Here is a 20,802-nt window from a genome sequence, read left to right as displayed (position 1 = left end):
CTTTTCATGTAACATTTGGGCTATAACACGCTCAGATTTATGCCGTCTCAAGTACTAGAAGCTCTTTCTGTAAGTCTGTCAGTTGAAAATTAACTACTTTGTGCAAGATTTACAGTATGAAGATTTAGTATGTAGGCACGACCCTGAAACTGATTCCTGCTGCAGTTTAGCACGAACGGTACCGGCAAACACGAATAGCTCCTCATCCTTCCTTATCGATACCCGTATCTACTAGAACGTATTTAGAAAACTTGCCATCCCTTAAAAAGGATAATACGCACAGCGTGTACTTCACCCTCACGTGCAATTCACTCAAGGTCCGCAAAGCATCGCTACCATTCACCGCCTGCCAATCAAGGTCAGTTTGCACATATTATGTAACAAAAAGGGTGCATCGAGTATTATAGCTCCCTAAATGATCGATGATGACAAGTACTAGATGCACCTAAAAATATATTACTCATTTTACTCCATCATTGAATACATTTAGAAATAAAATGATCGTTGCGATTCTCTCTAGATCCGGACTTCCGTAAGGGATGATTCAAAAGATGATTCAAAAATCAGTGATGAGATACCTCAGCCTCAACCGCCACCCTCGACGCCGACCAAAGCCCGTGGCGTCGTGTCACCCTCGTCCGTCGTGACCCCTCAGGCCGTTAAAAGCGGACTGGCCAGATCTCCGGAAGCCATGACGCCCAGAAGGCAACTCACGCAGGAACCGGGGGGTTCGACCCTCGCAAACGGGCGCACGTCCAAATCACCCTCGCCAGACGTGACAAACAACAAGGGCAGCACGCCGAAGGGTCGCTCACCGAGGAGATCGCCAACTTCCCCGCGTCCACCCAGCAGCCTGCGCGTTAGAGCCGCTGACGACAAGTCCCTCCCTGGCACATCTAGGAAAACGTCTCCCGGTACACCTAGGAAAACATCTCCCGGTACACCTAGGAAAATATCCCCCGGCACACCTAATAGAATATCTCCCGCAACCCCGAGACAAACGCCGTCCCCCAAGGAGCTGCGTCTTCCGAAACTCGCGCCTTCGCCAATATCTCAAGAAGCAAATCCGGTTGTCGAAACTCACTCAAAAATCACTTTACCTAAGTTAATCGAGCCGTCCTCGAAATCCAATCGAACGACGTATTAAAGCTATTGAATCAAAAACACGACGGACTTTCTAGCACTTCGGTACAGAGCTACAAACTCCTCACTGATTCTCATTTGCAACTAATGTGAAGTTGAGTTTTTCTCCACAAAAATTTGAAACTCAATTCATAATTCGTAATTTATAAATAAAAAAACTGTTGATGACAAATGAAGAACTATTATATAAAAGAAAATCTAGAGCATCCTGTTCATCTCACATGAAAGTGCAAATTAATTACAGTAACTTAGAAAAAATAACGATAGAAAAGTTAAACTATACTTGCTAGATCAGATTGTCTTCATTTTATTAATCTAATCTTAAGTAAAAATAAACTTTTTTATTCTAGGATTAATTTCAACTAAATGAATAAAAAAATTAGCTTGAGAATAAAATAAAAATTCGAGATGAAAAATAGAACAGGGACTTTCTTCGCAAGTCTTAATTTTTCAATTAAACCTATAACTTCTAACTTCATATCTTTGATATGATAGGTTTAGTGGAAACTTTATGGATGCTAACAACGTATATTGCTGTTCATAAAAAATCAAAAATTAATATTGTGTTATCTTTATGTTACAAATGATTATATCGTGTTTCTAAGGTCATAAAGAAAATTGATCAATTTCTATTATTTCTTGATATTTGAACATTAATATAGGCATAAATTGCTTGTTTTTTTTTCAAGTTTTTAATTGTTTATGAATTAATGAAAATTAATGACTTACATCTATATTAATGCTACGCACAGTTTTCAAAAATATATATAAATAAAAGATATAAAATATATTACGCAATATACATATAATTATTAAAATAAATATATCTGTATGTCTGAATGGGAAACTGGTGTGATGGAGGACATGGAAGATAATATCAACAAATGAAAAATTAATATATGTGAGATTTATAGAAATAATAAAAATATATATATTTAGACTATATAGCATTTTTGAACACACTCGCAGTATAAAGTTATTTTCATCCAAAATTACTTGGCATTTAAATTTCATGTAAAACTCTATAAAAATACAATAGCTTAAACGGCTATAAAATCTACGTCAGTTTTTCTTTGGCAGTGGAGGTGGAATTAATTTGAGCCCAGTAAAATACGAGTGAGTTAATCCTTTTTTTGCCGTTATCCTCTGATTAGGATCGTATGTCAGCATTTTCTAAAAAAAAAAATAAAACAAAATATAAATGTACAAAAAAGTGCTCGCGCACTTTCGTAGGGTAGACGCTGAACTTTCCCTTACTGAGAGTAAGTCTTTGGCATCGTCGTCGAAACTAGGTAAGGCGTCGCTTATGTTAGACGCCTCCCATCTTGGGAATCTGGACGTGTAATCCGGAAGCTGTGACACCCCCGGCCAGATCGTTTCATCCGGCGTGCCGAGCATGCGAAATATCCTAAATAACTGATCTATTTCGGAGTCTCCGGGAAATAGAGCCCTCCTGGTTGCCTACAAAGATCATGTCATTTCGCAGAAATCCGCTGTTATATCCCTGGTAGACTCGGGTAAACTGTCGCGCAATTTTCACGTACCATTTCCGCGAATATACAACCGAGACTCCATATGTCCAGTGCGCAGGTATACAACTTGGTTCCTAAAAGAACCTCCGGTGCGCGATACCAAAGCGTGACGACCTCGTGCGTGTAAGTGCGAACGGGCACGCCGATCATTCTGGCCAATCCGAAGTCGGCCAGTTTAATGTGACCCTCTCGATCTATCAGTAAATTCTGCGGCTTTAAGTCTCTGTGCAATATACAACGGAGGTGGCAAAAGGAAATTGCTTTCAGCAATTGATTGAGGTAGCTCTGTAACACAAACCATCCCGTTCGTTTGAGAGACCCACGTATATACGCGTCCTTGCGAAATGCGGCTGAAAGATCCGCATTACCTTGACGAGAGCTGGCTCTAGGCCCCCCTTAACGGAGTCTAGCAACTTTTTCAGGTCCTGCTGTAGAAATTCAAACACAAGGTACAGATGATTGTCGCCGTCTACGACATCGAACAACTGTATGATGTTTGGATGAGCGAGGTCTTTTAATAATGATATCTCTCGAATGGCGGTAGATGGAACGCCTTCCCTTTCCCTGATTTAAAGTAGCACTAATTAATTAGTTAAAGCAAAATTCAGCGAACCTGATAAATAAAAAAATTACATGTAGAAAAGTTTTCCGCTCTTTTTTTCTAACGAGATTTTTCGCTTGAAAAGTTTACCTATAAATATCTTACAGGTATCTTACAAACATGTACAATATAACATTGAAGACATTAAAATTGCATCGGAGGTGGGACGACAAATATAATATAATAATATAATATAATATAAAAGCAATTCTGTTAACGAAATTGCTTTTATATTATAGTATTTTCATTGAAGGTAACATTTTTCTTTGGGTGTACAGAGATTAATCTCTCACTCAAGGAAAAATGTTATCTTCAATGAAAACATAATATTGCAGGATATATATATATATATACACAGGAAAAAAATGTAATATAGCCAATAACATATGTGATTGCGGGCTGCCAACTACATAAAATACTCAATACAATAATATTTGCTATTAATGCAAGTACAATGTTGGTACTGCAATAGTATATATTATTGTATTGAGCATATCTGTAATTGGCAGCCCGCAATAACATATATTATTTAATATATTACTTTTTTTCAGTGTATGTGTGTGTGTGTGTGTGTGTGTGTGTGTGTGTGTGTGTGTGTGTGTGTGTGTGTGTGTGTGTGTGTGTGTGTGTACATATATATACACACACATATAAAATAAGTATACATATATCCATTCACAAAGATTTTATGTAAAAAATAATCCTGGCTAAACACATCTTATTAAATTAATAATACAGTGTATTAAATAAAAAATACCAAATCAAAAACCAGGCGAGCATGGCACAATGGGACAAGCTGAATAATGTGGTGCTACGAAAATTAGTGTAACGTGGCCCCCGCAGATTCAGCTGACCCCAATATGCAGATTGTTAGCAGTGTGTTAGCAGTGTGCACAAGCAAAAGCCCAGCTGATATTGCAGTTCTGCAAAACTCATCATTTTTAACATATATGGATAATTAATTAACGGCCGAATTAATATTGAATTAATTTCGTAAAGTCGGATAAGTCAACAGTGTGTATCTTAATTAAACATTCGCGGAGGAAGAGGGGGCGATTTTAGCTGTTAAATTTAAAAGGGTACACCATTAAAAATATAATACGCCATTAAATTATTCTGATAATTCTTTTACCCCTAAGTAACAAAATTAATGACCCATTGTTAAAATTAAAAAAAAATTAGCAAACGTGATTTCTTGTAAAAATAATTCAAATATTCTTGCACCTACAAGTTTCTCAATTAGCGTTTCATTTTCAAATAAACATCATATTTGTAAGTAGATAATATATTTTATTAAATAAAAGATTATAGCGTCGAAAAAGAATAGATATGAATATATAGTATGTATAGCTAATATATAATATATAAATAGCTATGGAAATTACATTCCAAACTAGATTAATAAAAGCTTAATAATCATATGTTACACGAATCTACATATAAACAATTAAACATATTAAAAAATATATATATGTATTTTCCATTAAGAAGCACAATTGGTTAAATTAAAAGTTAGTAATAATATTAATATATTTATTATGTGATATTAAATATATGAGATGAAAAGAAAGGGAAAAAAAGTACTTTTTGGATTGCTACTGTTCTCTTGATGTATCTTATAACGACAAAACGACAAGGATATAATAAAAGAAATTTTTTGAAAAATAATTGACACTTGACTGAAGGAATGATTTTCTCTTTACATCGTTTAATACTTTAATACTTAATTTCATCCAGATCAGAGTTTCTGATAGCAAAATTATCGTACAGATTCTTTCAGAAACAAAGTTTCGTCTAGCTCCAGTGTTCATCTGAAAACGCACTTCCTGGTTCGCGTTTGGCAGAGTGACACCGTCAACGAGCGAGACACAGAAGGAAAAAAAGAGAGAAAGAGAAGGCAGAGAAGCGAGATTCTTTTTGTTTCCCAGAAACAAATTAACGAGGCGGCACATACGTCTCTAGACGGATTTTCTTGAGCGCCACCAGCTTCCCAGTGATCTTGTCCCGGGCTTTGTAGACCACCCCGTACGTTCCTTCCCCTATCTTCTCAATTTTCACGAAGTTGTCCATAACCTCAACGTTGCCGCGCTCGTCGTCGTCGCCAGCGTGGGTCCGGGGACGCCGCTCCTCGGCCGCGCCTTCCCTGACCTTCTCCACGGTCGACGCCGTTGTTGATGCGTTTCGCCCGAGGGTCGTCGGCGCGCCGGAACGTCGAGAAACACAATCGGCCGTCCCGGGCCGTTTTATCGCCCGCTTGTTTATCAACAGTATCAACACCGTCGAGGAGCTAGATGTTCGCGCGCGCACTCGCCATTTTTATTTTTTTAGGAGGGATGGTGAGAGGAATCGATAGCGTGAATCGATGGACTTGCGAGATGGTCGTCAACCCGCGTTAAATAATCGACTACGTAACGCGAGGTGAAAAAACCTCTTTTAAATATTAATGTAATTGTAAAGCAAAGAAGAACCTGAGGGCGATTATCGCGTCGTTTTAGGTGTGTTTTCATCCATCAGCGCCTCTATGTGCACAAAATGTGCACATTGAACTACGTAGTCAAATATCTACGAATCCCGTAGGTAATGTGCATGACTTTTTGGGTCTCTTCTATGCTATGTCCACGTTTATTTGGTTCTGTTTCATGCTATACCCGTAAATTTTGCAATTATATGCATTCATATTTTAAATCTGTTTTATGCAAATGTGCATAATCGTGTTCTATAAATGTGCAATACCACATATACATGATATAAATTCAATTAATTGATTTGATAAAAATTCACTCACCGACTGCTGCCGCTGCTCCTGCTGCTGATGCTGCTGCTGCTACTGCTACATTCCTTTGCCGCTTTCTGCTGACATCAGCCTGCTATTCTCGAACCGCACATTAATAACGATCGCCCGATACTTTATTCGGCAATCCCGATATTATGGATAATATATCACACACGAGTAAAACGTAAACTGCGCGTGAAAATTTCACTTGGCGCTGGTGTTGTGTTGAGAGTGTCGTCGCGCTAGCAAACGACACGCGAGCCATGTGAGATCGTATTATGTAATGCGGAGTCTACAATGGCAGCAGGAGTAATAAAGTAGGAATAAGAAGTAAGAAATATGATTTGAAATGAGATTTGCCCATTTCGTTTACTCCCGGTTTTTAATTGGTCAATTGTTACTCTTACTCCTTACTCCATTACTTCTGCTGCCATTGTAGACCCCGCATAAGAGATCATATTCATGTGTAAAGCGCGGCATCGTGCGTTTGCCTTCGGTTTCGAGTGAAGTGTTCGCGTGCACGTTCGAGTGCAATTAAGTGTTTGCTCGAAAGAGATACGTTTGGTAGAATATCGCGAGTGCCAATTAAGTGAAGCGTTACTAGTCGTGCGAGCATACGAAATACAAAATTCTCGAAATGAATTTGTCTCCGTTCGTACGTTGTATCTCGGCGCGTAATTTTCATTCAAACAGTTTTCTCCCCGCTTTCCTCAGCCTGCGTTTCCGCGGAGTTACGTGACGTCACGACAGTTTCGTGCCATGTTGATTTTCGTTTCGGGCATAGTTTTCGTGGGCGCGTATTCGCTCGAGGAGGGTACGCAATCCGTTCGATAGAATGTCGATCGTGCCAATAATAAAACTTTACTAGTCGTTGCGCAATCATACAGAGATACAAAACTCTAGGAGCGAATTGATTTACTTCTGTTTAGTGTGCCTCGATTCTTGGCGCTTTTTTCGAGTTTCGTTTCGTGAAGTTACACATCATACCACTGTTTTAAGTTCTAATTGTAAGTAAATTTGTTTTCATGTGAACGAAAATAGTGATTGAATAGGATTCCTCGAAAATCGCGTTCGGTTTATTTGATTTTAAGTGCAAACGCTTGTCCAAAGTTTTTTCCGTCATCGAAAAAAAGCGAGGTTTCCGCTTCGATGCTTCGGATAATCGCTTCTCGGAAATCGTTGAGACTCCGAGACGCTTGTCCGAAGTTTTTTCTGTCGTCAAAAAAAAGCGAGGCGCCACTCAGGCGCCAGTCCCCTCGACGAATTCCGAGAAACGATTACCCGAAGCATCGAAGCGGAAACTTCTCGGAAATCGACGATTTCCAAGAAGCGATTATCTCTCCTTTTCTGCAAAATCCCGAGTCCGGCGACTCACGGTAGCCAATCAGCTACTAGCTCCGCCTACTATTCTCTCCTTCCCTCTTTCAAACGCTTCAACGGTTCCGGGCAGTCCGCGCGGACTGAGCTCAGTTGCCTGACGAGAGGGGGTCGGTGGGTCAGTTGTATCGCGAAGCTTCGGGAGTGAACATGTACGCTGCTCGTCTATCGAAAAAGAATATCGCGATCGCCTCGTGTGTGTGTGTGTGAGTGTGTGTGTGTGTGTGTGGTGTGAAGTGCATCGTCATTGCCTTCCTCAGGATTATCGCTGCTTCAGGATTATCTTCGCCGTTGCCTCCCTCTCTACTTCAGGACGATCGCTGTGGACCGCTGCGAACGAAAGCAGTAAGTACATTATTTTAGTAATACTTTTGTCTGCCCGTCCACAGCGCGTCATTATCTAGTTATCTAGTACACATACTCCAACAGATAGTTGAAAAATTTTTTTACTCGCATACTCGCGATCTTAAAATTTTACGATCACATTCATGCGAGTAACAAAATCTTTCGACTATTTGTTGGGATATAATGTTCCAGATAATGGCGCATGGCCCCGAGGTACACGTTTTACTAACAGTTTCATTAAACAAATATTTTTCTACATTTTTTTATTCCGACCGTCGGCACCGCATTCGCGAGAGGCGTGAAATCCAAACAGTATCGGTTATTTTTTTGATAGTTCTCAATAGTTCTCGCACAGTTTCGACCTATTTTATACGTTCCAATAACAATTGCGTCAATTATTTATATTTTAATAATTTTCCATTCCGACTCCTGTCACTGCATTCAGCAGAGGTATGAGGTGCAAACAGATTCCGACAGGAGTCGGAATGAAAAATTGTTAAAAAATAATTAATTGACGGAATTGTTATTGAAACCTATGAAATAAATCGAAACTGTGCGAGAACTATTGAGAACTGTCAGAAAAGTGATCAAAACTGTTTGCACTTTACGCGTCTCGCGAATACTGTGCCGACGGTAGGAGAAAAAATTCGATAATTATTCTAATGACAGTTTTCGCTAATTCTCACATAGCCCCGACCATTTCCATGCGCGTTCTAATAAATAATTTTATTAATTAATTATTTAAAAAAATTTTTTTCTCCTGCCGTCGGCACAGTATTCGCGAGACGCGCTAAGTGCAAACAGTTTCGATCACTTTTTTTACAGTTCTCAATAGTTCTCGCACAGTTTCGACCTATTTTATACGTTCCAATAACAATTGCGTCAATTATTTATTTTTTAATAATTTTCCATTCTGACTCCTGTCACTGCATTCAGCAAAGGTATGAGGTGCAAACAGATTCCGACAGGAGTCGGAATGGAAAATTGTTAAAAAATAATTAATTGACGGAATTGTTATTCAAACGCATGAAATAGGTCGAAACTGTGCAAGAACTATTGAGAACTGTCAAAAAAAAGTGATCAAAACTGTTTGCACTTTACGCGTCTCGCAAATACTGTGCCGACGGTCAGAGAAAAAATTTTTGAAAAATAATTAATTAACAAAATTATTTATTAAAACGCATGGAAATGGGCGGGGCTATGTGAGAACTAGCGAAAACTGTCATTAGAATAATTATCGAATTTTTTCTCCTACCGTCGACACAGTATTCGCGAGACGCGTAAAGTGCAAACAGTTTTGATCACTTTTTTTACAGTTCTCAATAGTTCTCGCACAGTTTCGACCTATTTCATACATTCCAATAACAATTCCGTCAATTATTTATTTTTCAATAATTTTTCATTCCGACTTCTGTCACTGCATTCAGCAGAGGTATGATATGCAAACAGAGTCAATCATTATTACTACAATAGTTTTCGCTAGTTCTCACATAGCCCCAACCATTTCCATGCGTCCTAATAAATAATTTTATTAATTAATTATTTAAAAAAATTTTTTTCTCTTGCCGACGGCACAGTATTCGCGCAAAGTGCAAACAGTTTCGATCACTTTTTTTACAGTTCTCAATAGTTTTCGCACAGTTTTGATCTATTTTATGCGTTTTAATAACAATGCGGTTAATTAATTATTTTTTAACAATTTTTCATTCCGACTCCTGTCTGCATTCAGCAGAGATATGAGGTGCAAACAGATTTCGACGAAAGTCGGAATGGAAAATTGTTAAAAAATAATTAATTGACGGAATTGTTATTAAAACGCATGGAATAAATCGGAACTATGCGAGAACTATTGAGAATTGTCAAAAAATAATCGAAATTGTTTGCACTTTATCTCTCGCGAATGCGGTGCCGACGGCAGGAAAAAAAAATTTTGAACAATAATTAATTAACAAAATTATTTATTAGAACGCATGGAAATGGTCGGGGCTATGTGAGAAGTAGTGAAAACTGTCGTTAGAATAATGATTAAATCTGTTTGCACCTCATACTTCTGCTGAATGCAGTGACAGGAGTCGGAATGGAAAATTGTTAAAAAATAATTAATTGACGGAATTGTTATTGAAACCTATGAAATAAATTGAAACTGTGTGAGAACTATTGCGAACTGTCAGAAAAGTGATCAAAACTGTTTGCACTTTACGCGTCTCGCGAATACTGTGCCGACGGTAGGAGAAAAAATTCGATAATTATTCTAATGACAGTTTTCGCTAATTCTCACATAGCCCCGACCATTTTCATGCGCGTTCTAATAAATAATTTTATTAATTAATTATTTTTAAAAATTTTTTTCTTCTGCCGTCGGCTAAGTATTCGCGAGACGCGCAAAGTGCAAACAGTTTCGATCACTTTTTTTACAGTTCTCAATAGTTCTCGCACAGTTTCGATCTATTTTATACGTTTCAATAACAATTCCGTCAATTATTTATTTTTCAATAATTTTCCATTCCAACTCCTGTCACTGCATTCAGCAGAGGTATGAGGTGCAAACAGATTCCGACAGGAGTCGGAGTGGAAAATTGTTAAAAAATAATTAATTGACAGAATTGTTATTCAAACGCATGAAATAGGTCGAAACTGTGCGAGAACTATTGAGAACTGTCAGAAAAGAGATCGAAACTCTGCACTTTACGCGTCTCGCGAATACTTAGCCGACGGTCAGAGAAAAAATTTTTGAAAAATAATTAATTAACAAAATTATTTATTAAAACGCATGGAAATGGGCGGGGCTATGTGAAAACTAGCGAAAACTGTCGTAGGAATAATAATCGATTCTGTTTGCATTTCATACCTTTGCTGAATGCAGTGACAGGAGTCGGAATGGAAAATTGTTAAAAAATAATTAATTAACGGAATTGTTATTGAAACCTATGAAATAAATCGAAACTGTGCGAGAACTATTGCGAACTGTCAGAAAAGTGATCAAAACTGTTTGCACTTTACGCGTCTCGCGAATACTGTGTCGACGGTAAGAGAAAAAATTCGATAATTATTCTAATGACAGTTTTCGCTAATTCTCACATAGCCCCGACCATTTCCATGCGCGTTTTAATAAATAATTTTATTAATTAATTATTTTTTAAAATTTTTTTCTCCTGTCGTCGGCTATGTATTCGCGAGACGCGCAAAGTGCAAACAGTTTCGATCACTTTTTTTACAGTTCTCAATAGTTCTCGCACAGTTTCGACCTATTTCATACGTTCCAATAACAATTCTGTCAATTATTTATTTTTCAATAATTTTCCATTCCGACTTTTGTCACTGCAATCAGCAGAGGTATGAGATGCAAACAGAGTCAATCATTATTACTACAATAGTTTTCGCTAGTTCTCACATAGCCCCGACCATGCGTCCTAATAAATAATTTTATTAATTAATTATTAAAAAAATTTTTTTTCTCTTGCCGACGGCACAGTATTCGCGCAAAGTGCAAACAGTTTCGATCACTTTTTCTACAGTTCTCAATAGTTCTCGCACAGTTTCGACCTATTTCATGTGTTTAATAAATGATTTTGTTGATTAATTATTTTTAAAAATTTTTTTCGCTTACCGTCGGCACAGTATTCGCGAGACGCGTAAAGTACAAGCAGTTCCGATCCTTTTTCTAACAGTTTTCAATAGTTCTCGCACAGTTTCGACCTATTTCATGTGTTTAATAAATGATTTTGTTGATTAATTATTTTAAAAAATTTTTTTTGCTTACCGTCGGCACAGTATTCGCGAGACGCGTAAAGTGCAGAGTTTCGATCTCTTTTCTGACAGTTCTCAATAGTTCTCGCACAGTTTCGACCTATTTCATGCGTTTGAATAACAATTCCATCAACTAAATTATTTTTTAACAATTTTCCATTCCGACTTTTGTCACTGCAATCAGCAGAGGTATGAGATGCAAACAGAGTCAATCATTATTACTACAATAGTTTTCGCTAGTTCTCACATAGCCCCGACCATGCGTCCTAATAAATAATTTTATTAATTAATTATTAAAAAAATTTTTTTTCTCTTGCCGACGGCACAGTATTCGCGCAAAGTGCAAACAGTTTCGATCACTTTTTCTACAGTTCTCAATAGTTCTCGCACAGTTTCGACCTATTTCATGTGTTTAATAAATGATTTTGTTGATTAATTATTTTTAAAAATTTTTTTCGCTTACCGTCGGCACAGTATTCGCGAGACGCGTAAAGTACAAGCAGTTCCGATCCTTTTTCTAACAGTTTTCAATAGTTCTCGCACAGTTTTGACCTATTTCATGTGTTTAATAAATGATTTTGTTGATTAATTATTTTAAAAAATTTTTTTTGCTTACCGTCGGCACAGTATTCGCGAGACGCGTAAAGTGCAGAGTTTCGATCTCTTTTCTGACAGTTCTCAATAGTTCTCGCACAGTTTCGACCTATTTCATGCGTTTGAATAACAATTCCATCAACTAAATTATTTTTTAACAATTTTCCATTTCGACTTCTGTCACTGCATTCAGCAGAGATATTAGATACAAACAGTTTCGATCACTTTTCTGACAGTTCTTAATAGTTCTCGCACAGTTTCGACCTATTTCATGCGAATGGCTGTTTTACATTTCGTTTTCCTTTACTAAATATAATTTGACAAATTAGTTTATCAATGTTCTATTAAAAATGACTCAATAATTAATCATTTTTTAAATCAATAAATTTAAATACCTTTAGATGTACTTGTATTAATATTCACATTTTTATTATTGTCCGTAGAATTTGAATTTATCAGTTAATTTATCAATTAATTTTACTCTTATATTTTTTTTATTTGGACCATTTGCAAACCGCTCGTATGCATATGTAGTCTATAATATATTTTCCAAAATAAACATTATTTCATTACTCGTATTAATTTTAATTATTAAATTTTAAAACTAAATAAGTAAATTTTATTAATGTGCGGTTCGATTCGAAATAGCAGGATGATGTCAGCAGAAAGCGGCATCTATGGAGCGACTCGGTATTCCGGAAAGGAATGTAGCAGTAGCAGCAGCAGCAGCAGCAGCAGCAGGAGCAACGACAGCAATCGGTGAGTGAATTTTTATCATGTTTATGTGGAACAAAATGATATGTGATAAAAGTGATGCGAGATAAAATATTGGTTCTGTTCCTTGCTATATCTGTACAGTGTCAGTATTGCACATTTTCATAAAACAGATTTAAAATATGAATGCATATAATTGTAAAATTTACGGGTTAGCATGAAACAGAACCAAATAAACGTGGACATAGAAGAGACCCAAAAAGTTATGCACATTACCTACGGGATTCATAGATATTTGACTATGTAGTTCAATGTGCACATTTTGTGCACATAGAGGCGCTGATGGATGAAAACACACCTAAAACGACGCGATGACCGCTCTCAGGTTCCTCTTTGATGTAAAGTAAATAATCTTCATCGAGCCTAATAATCGTTTTAAAAAATCATTAAGAAATCATGCATTTCTTATTTTGGTGAGAATGTTCTCACATTTTTTACGTAAATTTTAAAATTACTGTACAAGTTGACAATTTCTTTAAAAAATTTGTTAGCTTTTTTATACAAAAAAACACTTTTTAAAAATATTGTGAATTCAAGTCATGATAGTGTGTATAAAGGCTCTTGGTATTAACTTAATACGAGTTAATGTAATGAAATGTTGATAGAGCCAAAGCTAGTTAGTGTTTGTTATATATTTCTTCTACAGAAAAATTTCAGTAGAAACGTTTCGGCCATTCTCAGTGTGTAATAATATTCATCTAATATGTGATTAAAAATTCTGTTCTGCTTAAGGTATAGCGAGACATTTGTTGTTCCTTCCCATTTTACAATATCGCTGTTAAATAGTGAGAGTGATTTTTATGTATCCGTGGAAGTCCTTGGTTTACTTTCTTTATTTATGTATGTCATTATTCGTCTTTATAACTTGTCAGTGTTCCTACTTATTCCCACATGTTTGTGAAGTAGGAAGTAGGAACATTGTGGGAAGTAGGAACACTGACAAGTTATAAAGACGAACAATGACATACATAAATAAAGAAAGTAAACCAAGAACTTCCATGGATACATAGGAATCACTCTCACTATTTAACAGCAATATTGTGCACCTTAAGCATAGGACAGAATTTTTAATCATGTATTAGATGAATATTATTACACACTGAGGATGGCTGAAGAAAATGTGCCGAAACGTTTGTACTGAGATTTTTCTGTAGAAGAAATATATTATATAGCAAACACCAACTAGTTTTGGCTCTATCAACAAATATTGTGAAGTCAACATCTATTCTAGAATTCTCCATATAGGTACTCATGAGAACTCTGAAATGTACTAAATTTTATTCTATAATTTTTTATAGTCTTATAAAGTCTGAAAAAAAGTCAAAGGATGAAAAACTTTAGAATTCACATATAAATTCTAAAGAAAGATATAAACTTTCTCAGTATTTTTAAAGTACCAATTTATATAAAAATTTTGAAAGTTTGAGGGGATATAGATTAACTTTAAACGATTCTTTATTTTTTCTAATTCTTAGAACTAAAAAAAGATAAAAAGTAAATTACCGAGATTAGAGTTAATTTACATTAGTAGAAATGGACATAAGACATTCATTTTGTTAATAAAACTTCACTTTGCCATGCCAAATTACAAGACAAAAATTCAAATAATCTTTTTATATATCCACTCGTTAAAAAAAAGATTTTTAACAATATTTCTATGACCATGAAATTAATGAAATATAAACAATTATTGCTAGAAAAATTACACTCAAAAAAGTAAATCGATGGTTGTTTCGTGAATTTGGTATATTTTTAATAGGCGCATCTCTCGATTTCGATTGTGTTCAAGAGATACTTCCACCAACATTAAATACATACATAACATCCGAGCCGCCATCTATTTATTATCGCAATCGCGTTACACGAGAGTTCTAACACTTAAGACTCTATTGCTCATAATCGTTTAGCCCTCGATATTTCTTCGGCGCCATGCATACATAATATGCTTCGCTATCTCGTAACTAAAATTCTTTAAATCCTCATGCTTAACATATTCGAGATTGTTTGTCGTCTGTTGCGGAATGCGCGAATATCGGACTTAAACGTCGTACTCTCGAAACTCGATAAATTTCGAATCTTCGGGTTAGGCGATGCCTCGAATTCTTTGGAGATGATATACATGACATATCGCCCTTTGCACTTTCTATCTTTCACCGCCCAACACTCAATTATATATATACGTTTCTATTTTATTTTAACTTTAGGTGTGATGATGTAACACGCGATTACAAAGAATGAATCTACAGAACTGAATTGGGACATTCGGTGAGCAGATAAATTGAATATAATTCGAATATGATCTCTGATGTGTACAGTACATGATTTCCGTCACCTAGGATTGTCGAATACTCAAACCTCCTTCCACATATCAGATTTTGATTTTGAGAGATTCCTCTCTCACACGCACGCACATTATACATATAATATAATCGGGCGCAGCTTACGTCGTTCCATCTTTCAGTATAATAACACACATAATAACTTGCGTGTGAATCACTCCCACGTGCATGTCTCGATTGTTCTTACCTCTCAGGACATACGTACAGTAGGTTAAGTCTAATTATGAATGGATACGTATTTTCTTTTTAGGTAAAAATATGTATATAGGAATTACACTACCGTATATATATAATATATATATATATATATATATATATATATATTCTCGTACGAGTTTTCTATTCCGTGCACGTGCAAAGTACATATGGTACATACACGTTTTCTACCAAAGCCGGGGGAGAGAGGCGCATAAAAAAAATTGGAATGTTTGCGTGATTTTATCTCATACGCTTACGTCGGAAGATATATCCACGGGTTATTTTCCACTATTCGTAAAACGTGACTGGCATAACTTCGTGAATTTGCGCGAACTCGCACCGTTCGTTGGAACGATATTGGAAAATTTGTGAAAGCAACATATTCCACAAATAAAAAAAAAATCATCAAACGTGCGACGTCAAACTACAATTTTATCATTCAATAACAAATTCCATTTTGTTCAATTTTTGTTCTATTGTATTCTTAGAATTTAAACACGATAAAGCAACAAGTTCAATTCGTTATTGAACATCGAAGACGTGATATAATTGTAATAAAATATCTTAACACATGCTTTTTTCAAACAAAGAGACTCTCGGAAACATAACTACAACGAGATTCGTCCCATCTGCGTCTCACGCGACGGGATTGGATAGAAAATATGCTATATTCTCTAATACCTAGAATATAGGGCACGATGTAAACGTACAATATTTTCATGCACATTAATTCACAACACTGTGTCTCTTGTAACGAGTTTTACCTATCTTATGCAAATCTTGTCCGAAAAAACCTGGAAGGATATTATCTCACAAGTCATTAAACAAATGTCATCTTTCATTACGAATAAAATACAATTTTCGCTCCCATTAAATGCGATCATGTTCAGTAATATTTGATAAGATGATCTAAATACTTCCCTTTCAACTCCTCCTTACGACCACAAAAGCTTAAAAGCGTACGAGAACTCATTAAAAACCCTGCAAAAAAGCGAGACTATTAGTTTTTTAATAACTTCCCACCAGGTTGTTTAGGACGTCTTATATTCAGCTTATTATGCGTAAATTTTCTCAAAATGTATAATCAGCATAGAATTTAATTTCAAGCAAAGCACTCGCATTGAATATTTTTGGTGGATGAAACTTGAAATACGATAGATTTTATATTATCTTGTTGACGGCATTATCATAACATAAATAATTCGATGGTTATACGCTTCAAGTATAACTTCTTATCATGTGAGTCTCTATCACGCGATATCATAAGCAAGTGTATGAAAGCTGTCGAAAGCAAGCCAAGTTTCATCCAAGTTAGATATCATTTGTTGTGAGAGTATATTACAATTTCTCTTCCGATTATTTTGATTTACAATTTCTTAAACAGAAATCACACATCGTAACGCTGTAGAACATTTTAAAATATAAAAAAGAACCTCTTTGCAGAGACATAAAAATATTATAAAGTTATCTAAAAGTACTCAAAGATGATATGACAGAATTTTTCTTCAGGAAGATATAAATTTCTAGGTATAATTAAATATAATTATATATCTAATGATTCACTTGTAGAGATGGGAGAAAAATATGATTGACAAGATCGTAGATGTTATCTATACTTTTACCATGATAAACTACATTCTCTCATGAAAATATATTTAAAAAAATGGATATCACTGCATATATACCGGTTTTTTCGTTATTTTCGATATCTTTTAGAATAGCTTTAAATGTTGTAGTTTATCCGTATTGTGGAACCAAACGATACAATTATGACACTACTATTTTTCACATCGCCAACTTCCATTATCGTCAAGGACGTGTTGAAGAAAATAATGCAACGAAATTTATACTTACGCGATGTTTTCTGTCACTAGACTACAAGGCGCATTGAGGCTTGTTATGAGTGTTCTAAGTATATGACTAGAGCACAGTTCAATTATTTGTCTAACTCATTCTAAAATCTATGATTGCCCAGTTAAAAAATGTATTAACTTCTGTCACTATTGAGCATGTATAATTAAAAAGATTTAGAGAATTAAAAGAAAAAGTTTGAAACTTAAATCTTGGAAAATATGTCGCATAACACATATCCAGGCAATCAAAATTAAAATTAATTACAGATATTTGTCCCCTCTTCATATCGACCAAAATACATATCGTACGTATAATACGAGTAAAAAGAAAGATTATTGATTTTCTATTCGAATGTATCGCTAAATCAATATAAATAATTGTGCTGTGGAAAAATGGCTCTTGCAGCTTTTTCTTGTGGATCTAATTGATTACGATAATGTCTTGCCATGAAAGCTGCAATCACCTGAAAACGTTTAAATTCATATAAGGTCCGGATAGGGAAATCCGAAGAAAAGAAGAACGAGAAAACACAAAAGTTGCGAATCTTTCTATCGTGTCAATCGCTGCATGTTATGTACCGCACATAATTTATATGTTTTTAGAATATCAATTGTGAATGAACATTAGCGAGTGAATCGGTAATCGCTATACAATGCTAAACAAGAGAAAAGATCAAAAGACCACAACCGACATATGAAGCCACCCACCATCTGTTAGGAGGATCGTATGAAGTGACAGAGGACATGGCGATGGTGTTAGACTAGAGAAAAGCACTAGGATTAGCTCGTGGATCTTTCTGGTTCCGGTACCTCACGGTCAACCATACACCAACAAACTGTAATCGGGCACACGTGTTAGCATTAGCAAAAAAAAAATGAGAGTATTTTCATTGCAATCGGTGATTTCGCGATATGGAATATAGTGCACTCTTTCGGTTAGATAAACAGTCTTGATATTAAAATTAAATAAGTCATATTCTGTGCAATATTTAACATCGTATCCTGTACAGTTGTGCAATATATGAAAAATGATTGTCATTACTCGTGGAATCTTACCTCTGTAAAACTAAAGAATAATCCTATACTGCCGCATAATTTGAACGCATAGTCAATGGTGGACTGCAACTTGTGCATACACGTTGGACAAGGTGGACAAGACTGACCGATATCGACGGATTGACAACACACTTTCTGTAAAAGAAATTTCAATTATTTGGACAACCGTAACGTGCGTGCAGTTTTTATCCTGCAACTTACATTGACATCATCGCAAGGTACACTTGGATCATCGGTAGTGCTATTAAATCCACAGCAGTTAAAGGTAGTTTGAACTTTTGCCCTTAAGTCAGGTCCGACGTGTCTCCAGCCCTGGACACAATTATTAAATATCTCATTCTGTAGATACGATATGTAATCGCAATGTCTTGTGGAGGGGGGAAGGGGGGAAATTACCTGTTCTGCAAGCTGTTCTTGTTGCTTAGTATTGACAGCAAGGCAGGCGCAGGCGATGCTGAATTGAATCAGGAACAAAAGGAACAAAATAAGCATGTACTGTAAAATGCAGTTAAGGAAGCGTACATTTATTACATTTAGCAAGAATATCATTTCATATTAAGACATTTAATAAGACAATAAAGAATTTTGAAGTATCTAGAAAAAAATATGCAGAATATATTTATGATATCGATAGTCGCAATGATAAACTATAATGGCTAAGAAAAGGATACGAAGAACAGCAAGACCTGATGGTGTTTAACAGCACCGATCAGGCCCAGTATAGAAATGAGGAACAGGATCACCCCGCATGCCAAAATACCACCTATAATAGGTAGATTCGTCACTAAGGCGGATGCCCTTCCATACACAGCAACTCCTATCAATATAAAGGCAACAACCTGCAAGAGAACAGACAGTGAATTAAAATGTAAAATGCGTTCAAACGTTCTCTAAAGCGTAATATGCAAAATTAGCTCTATCTACGACAAAACGGCCAGATGTGAGGCTGACAACACAGACTTGCGCGCATAATCCGAGTGCGCCAGTTGTCAGTTAATCTCGCGCGAAGGTGAGACAAGAGCAAAACAGCTGACAGAAACGCGTCAAAGAGCGTTGATAAGATTGACAATAAGTCGCATACGCAATCCCGTCGCACGGAAAGGACGGAGGTAGAGAAGGACGAGGAGAAGGGGAGGAGAGAGAGAGCCAGCACAATCGACCAGCACGTATGCTAGTGATAGGCTGGCGTGACAATTATGCAATGTTCGACGCCGTAAACATCAGGACGAAGTCGAAACGACGAAACGCGCGGTTCTCCGTCGAACGGGAAAGAAAGAAAGAGAGAGTGAGTGAGAGAGAGAGAGAGAGAGAGAGAACGAAGAGAGGGAAGCGTCGATTGATAACAGCCTTCGACCAGTTCAACCGATAAACATCACTCGGAGAGAGCGAGAAGGAACGAAATGGACGGGGCGAGAGAGGAAACATCTGTCTACTCACGATGTAGAGGATGTTGAGTGCTGTCAGCGCATTTTTCGAGCACGTAAAACCGCCGCACATCTTCAACCGTGTCCGTCCGTCCGTCCGTTCGTCGCTCGCTGGCTCCGTCAACGACGACGACGCCTGCCTGCGGTCGCGGCGATTCGCACCGAGGGCAGAGACCCGGGTTACTCGGGTTCGGCCACTTCACAGCTACGGGAAGGCAGTTATCGCGGGGATCAGTTTATGCGCTCCGATTTTCTCGCACGAACTCCGAGAGATGATCGACACGCGCGACAACAACGACACGCAACGGCAGACGACTCGCTCGCGACTGCCCGCGATGGCGAACGAGGCGCGATGATGATGGCGGCGATGGTCGACGGCGCGCTCGATAGATTGCGAGTGTCACGCGCGAAACACGAACGTGTCGGCGAAAGAAAGAGAGAGAGAGAGAGAGAGGCGCGGCGCGCGCCCGGGAGGAATTCGGAACAACTGCGAAATTTCCGTGTTGCGAGAGATTTCGGACCGTTCGATCGAGACCCGCGGGACCCGCTGACGTCCCGCGTTCCGAACGATCCTTTCGTCCCTCCGCGTTTTATTCGTAACAATGGGGTTGTAACTCTCTCGTAACAATACGACATTGTAACTCTTCAACGCCGCTCGAAAAGAATTGATTCATCGAGCGATGACGAAAATGGGAATTTGTAATTTAGTTTGAATATCTGGGCTCTCTTGTCTTTTTCTTTGAAAAAAAAAAGAATAGATTCTCTTGGGTCGAGTTACAGGTCCAAGGCCAGCTCCAATATCGGTCGTTGACGTTTATTTTATATCTTCACCACACCTATTTCTTCACTGCGAACTAAGAGGGGAGCATATTTCCGCTCCCTTTGTTTTCCGTTTTGTTATGGAGATATTAGAGGCGCCCGTGAGATAAAATGTTCGAATTTATTTCGTTTGTTACCGCTGACAAACGTCGCCGAACGTCGTAAATATGTCACATCGCACCGCTCGCGTGGATTAAACGTTAACGACGTGAACGCTTGGCCCAGAT

At 37.1% G+C, this 20,802-nt stretch overlaps 3 protein-coding genes across 4 annotated transcripts; 1 reads left to right on the top strand and 2 right to left on the bottom strand.

Moving 5' to 3' along the window:
- The first annotated feature begins 10 nt into the window (after nt 1–10).
- LOC105835906 (proteoglycan 4) lies at nt 11–2,083 on the top strand. The gene has a single exon (XM_036289671.1). It carries the CDS (start codon nt 692–694, stop codon nt 1,145–1,147), a length of 456 nt encoding a protein of 151 aa, XP_036145564.1. The 5' UTR covers nt 11–691; the 3' UTR covers nt 1,148–2,083.
- Nucleotides 2,055–5,789, bottom strand: LOC105835905 (cyclin-dependent kinase 2). The gene is made up of 5 exons (XM_012679563.3): nt 5,231–5,789; nt 3,044–3,239; nt 2,688–2,960; nt 2,401–2,604; nt 2,055–2,316 (listed from the first exon to the last, which is right to left on the bottom strand). Exons 1-5 carry the CDS (start codon nt 5,344–5,346, stop codon nt 2,206–2,208), a joined length of 900 nt encoding a protein of 299 aa, XP_012535017.1. The 5' UTR covers nt 5,347–5,789; the 3' UTR covers nt 2,055–2,205.
- Nucleotides 5,790–14,614: 8,825 nt separating this feature from the next.
- LOC105830317 (tetraspanin-13) lies at nt 14,615–20,084 on the bottom strand. Of its 2 annotated transcripts, XR_001138564.3 has the most exons (7): nt 19,770–20,081; nt 19,004–19,171; nt 18,729–18,827; nt 18,534–18,644; nt 18,333–18,467; nt 17,985–18,112; nt 14,615–17,740 (listed from the first exon to the last, which is right to left on the bottom strand). XR_001138564.3 is itself a non-coding variant. In XM_012669565.3 (6 exons), the coding sequence occupies exons 1-6, from the start codon at nt 19,827–19,829 to the stop codon at nt 17,642–17,644; spliced, it is 672 nt and encodes a 223-aa protein (XP_012525019.1). In that variant the 5' UTR covers nt 19,830–20,084; the 3' UTR covers nt 14,615–17,641. The 2 variants fall into 2 exon arrangements, 1 of the variants encoding a protein (XP_012525019.1); XM_012669565.3 differs by lacking the exon at nt 17,985–18,112 and having other exon boundaries at nt 19,770–20,084.
- Between the last annotated feature and the right edge of the window lie 718 nt (nt 20,085–20,802).

This window comes from Monomorium pharaonis, chromosome 7 (genome assembly GCF_013373865.1).
Source record: "Monomorium pharaonis isolate MP-MQ-018 chromosome 7, ASM1337386v2, whole genome shotgun sequence".
In the NCBI taxonomy this organism is placed as follows: Eukaryota; Metazoa; Arthropoda; class Insecta; order Hymenoptera; family Formicidae; genus Monomorium; species Monomorium pharaonis.
The sequence above is the reverse complement of the archived record's forward strand: the minus strand, read 5'-3'. Positions and strand labels throughout refer to the sequence as shown.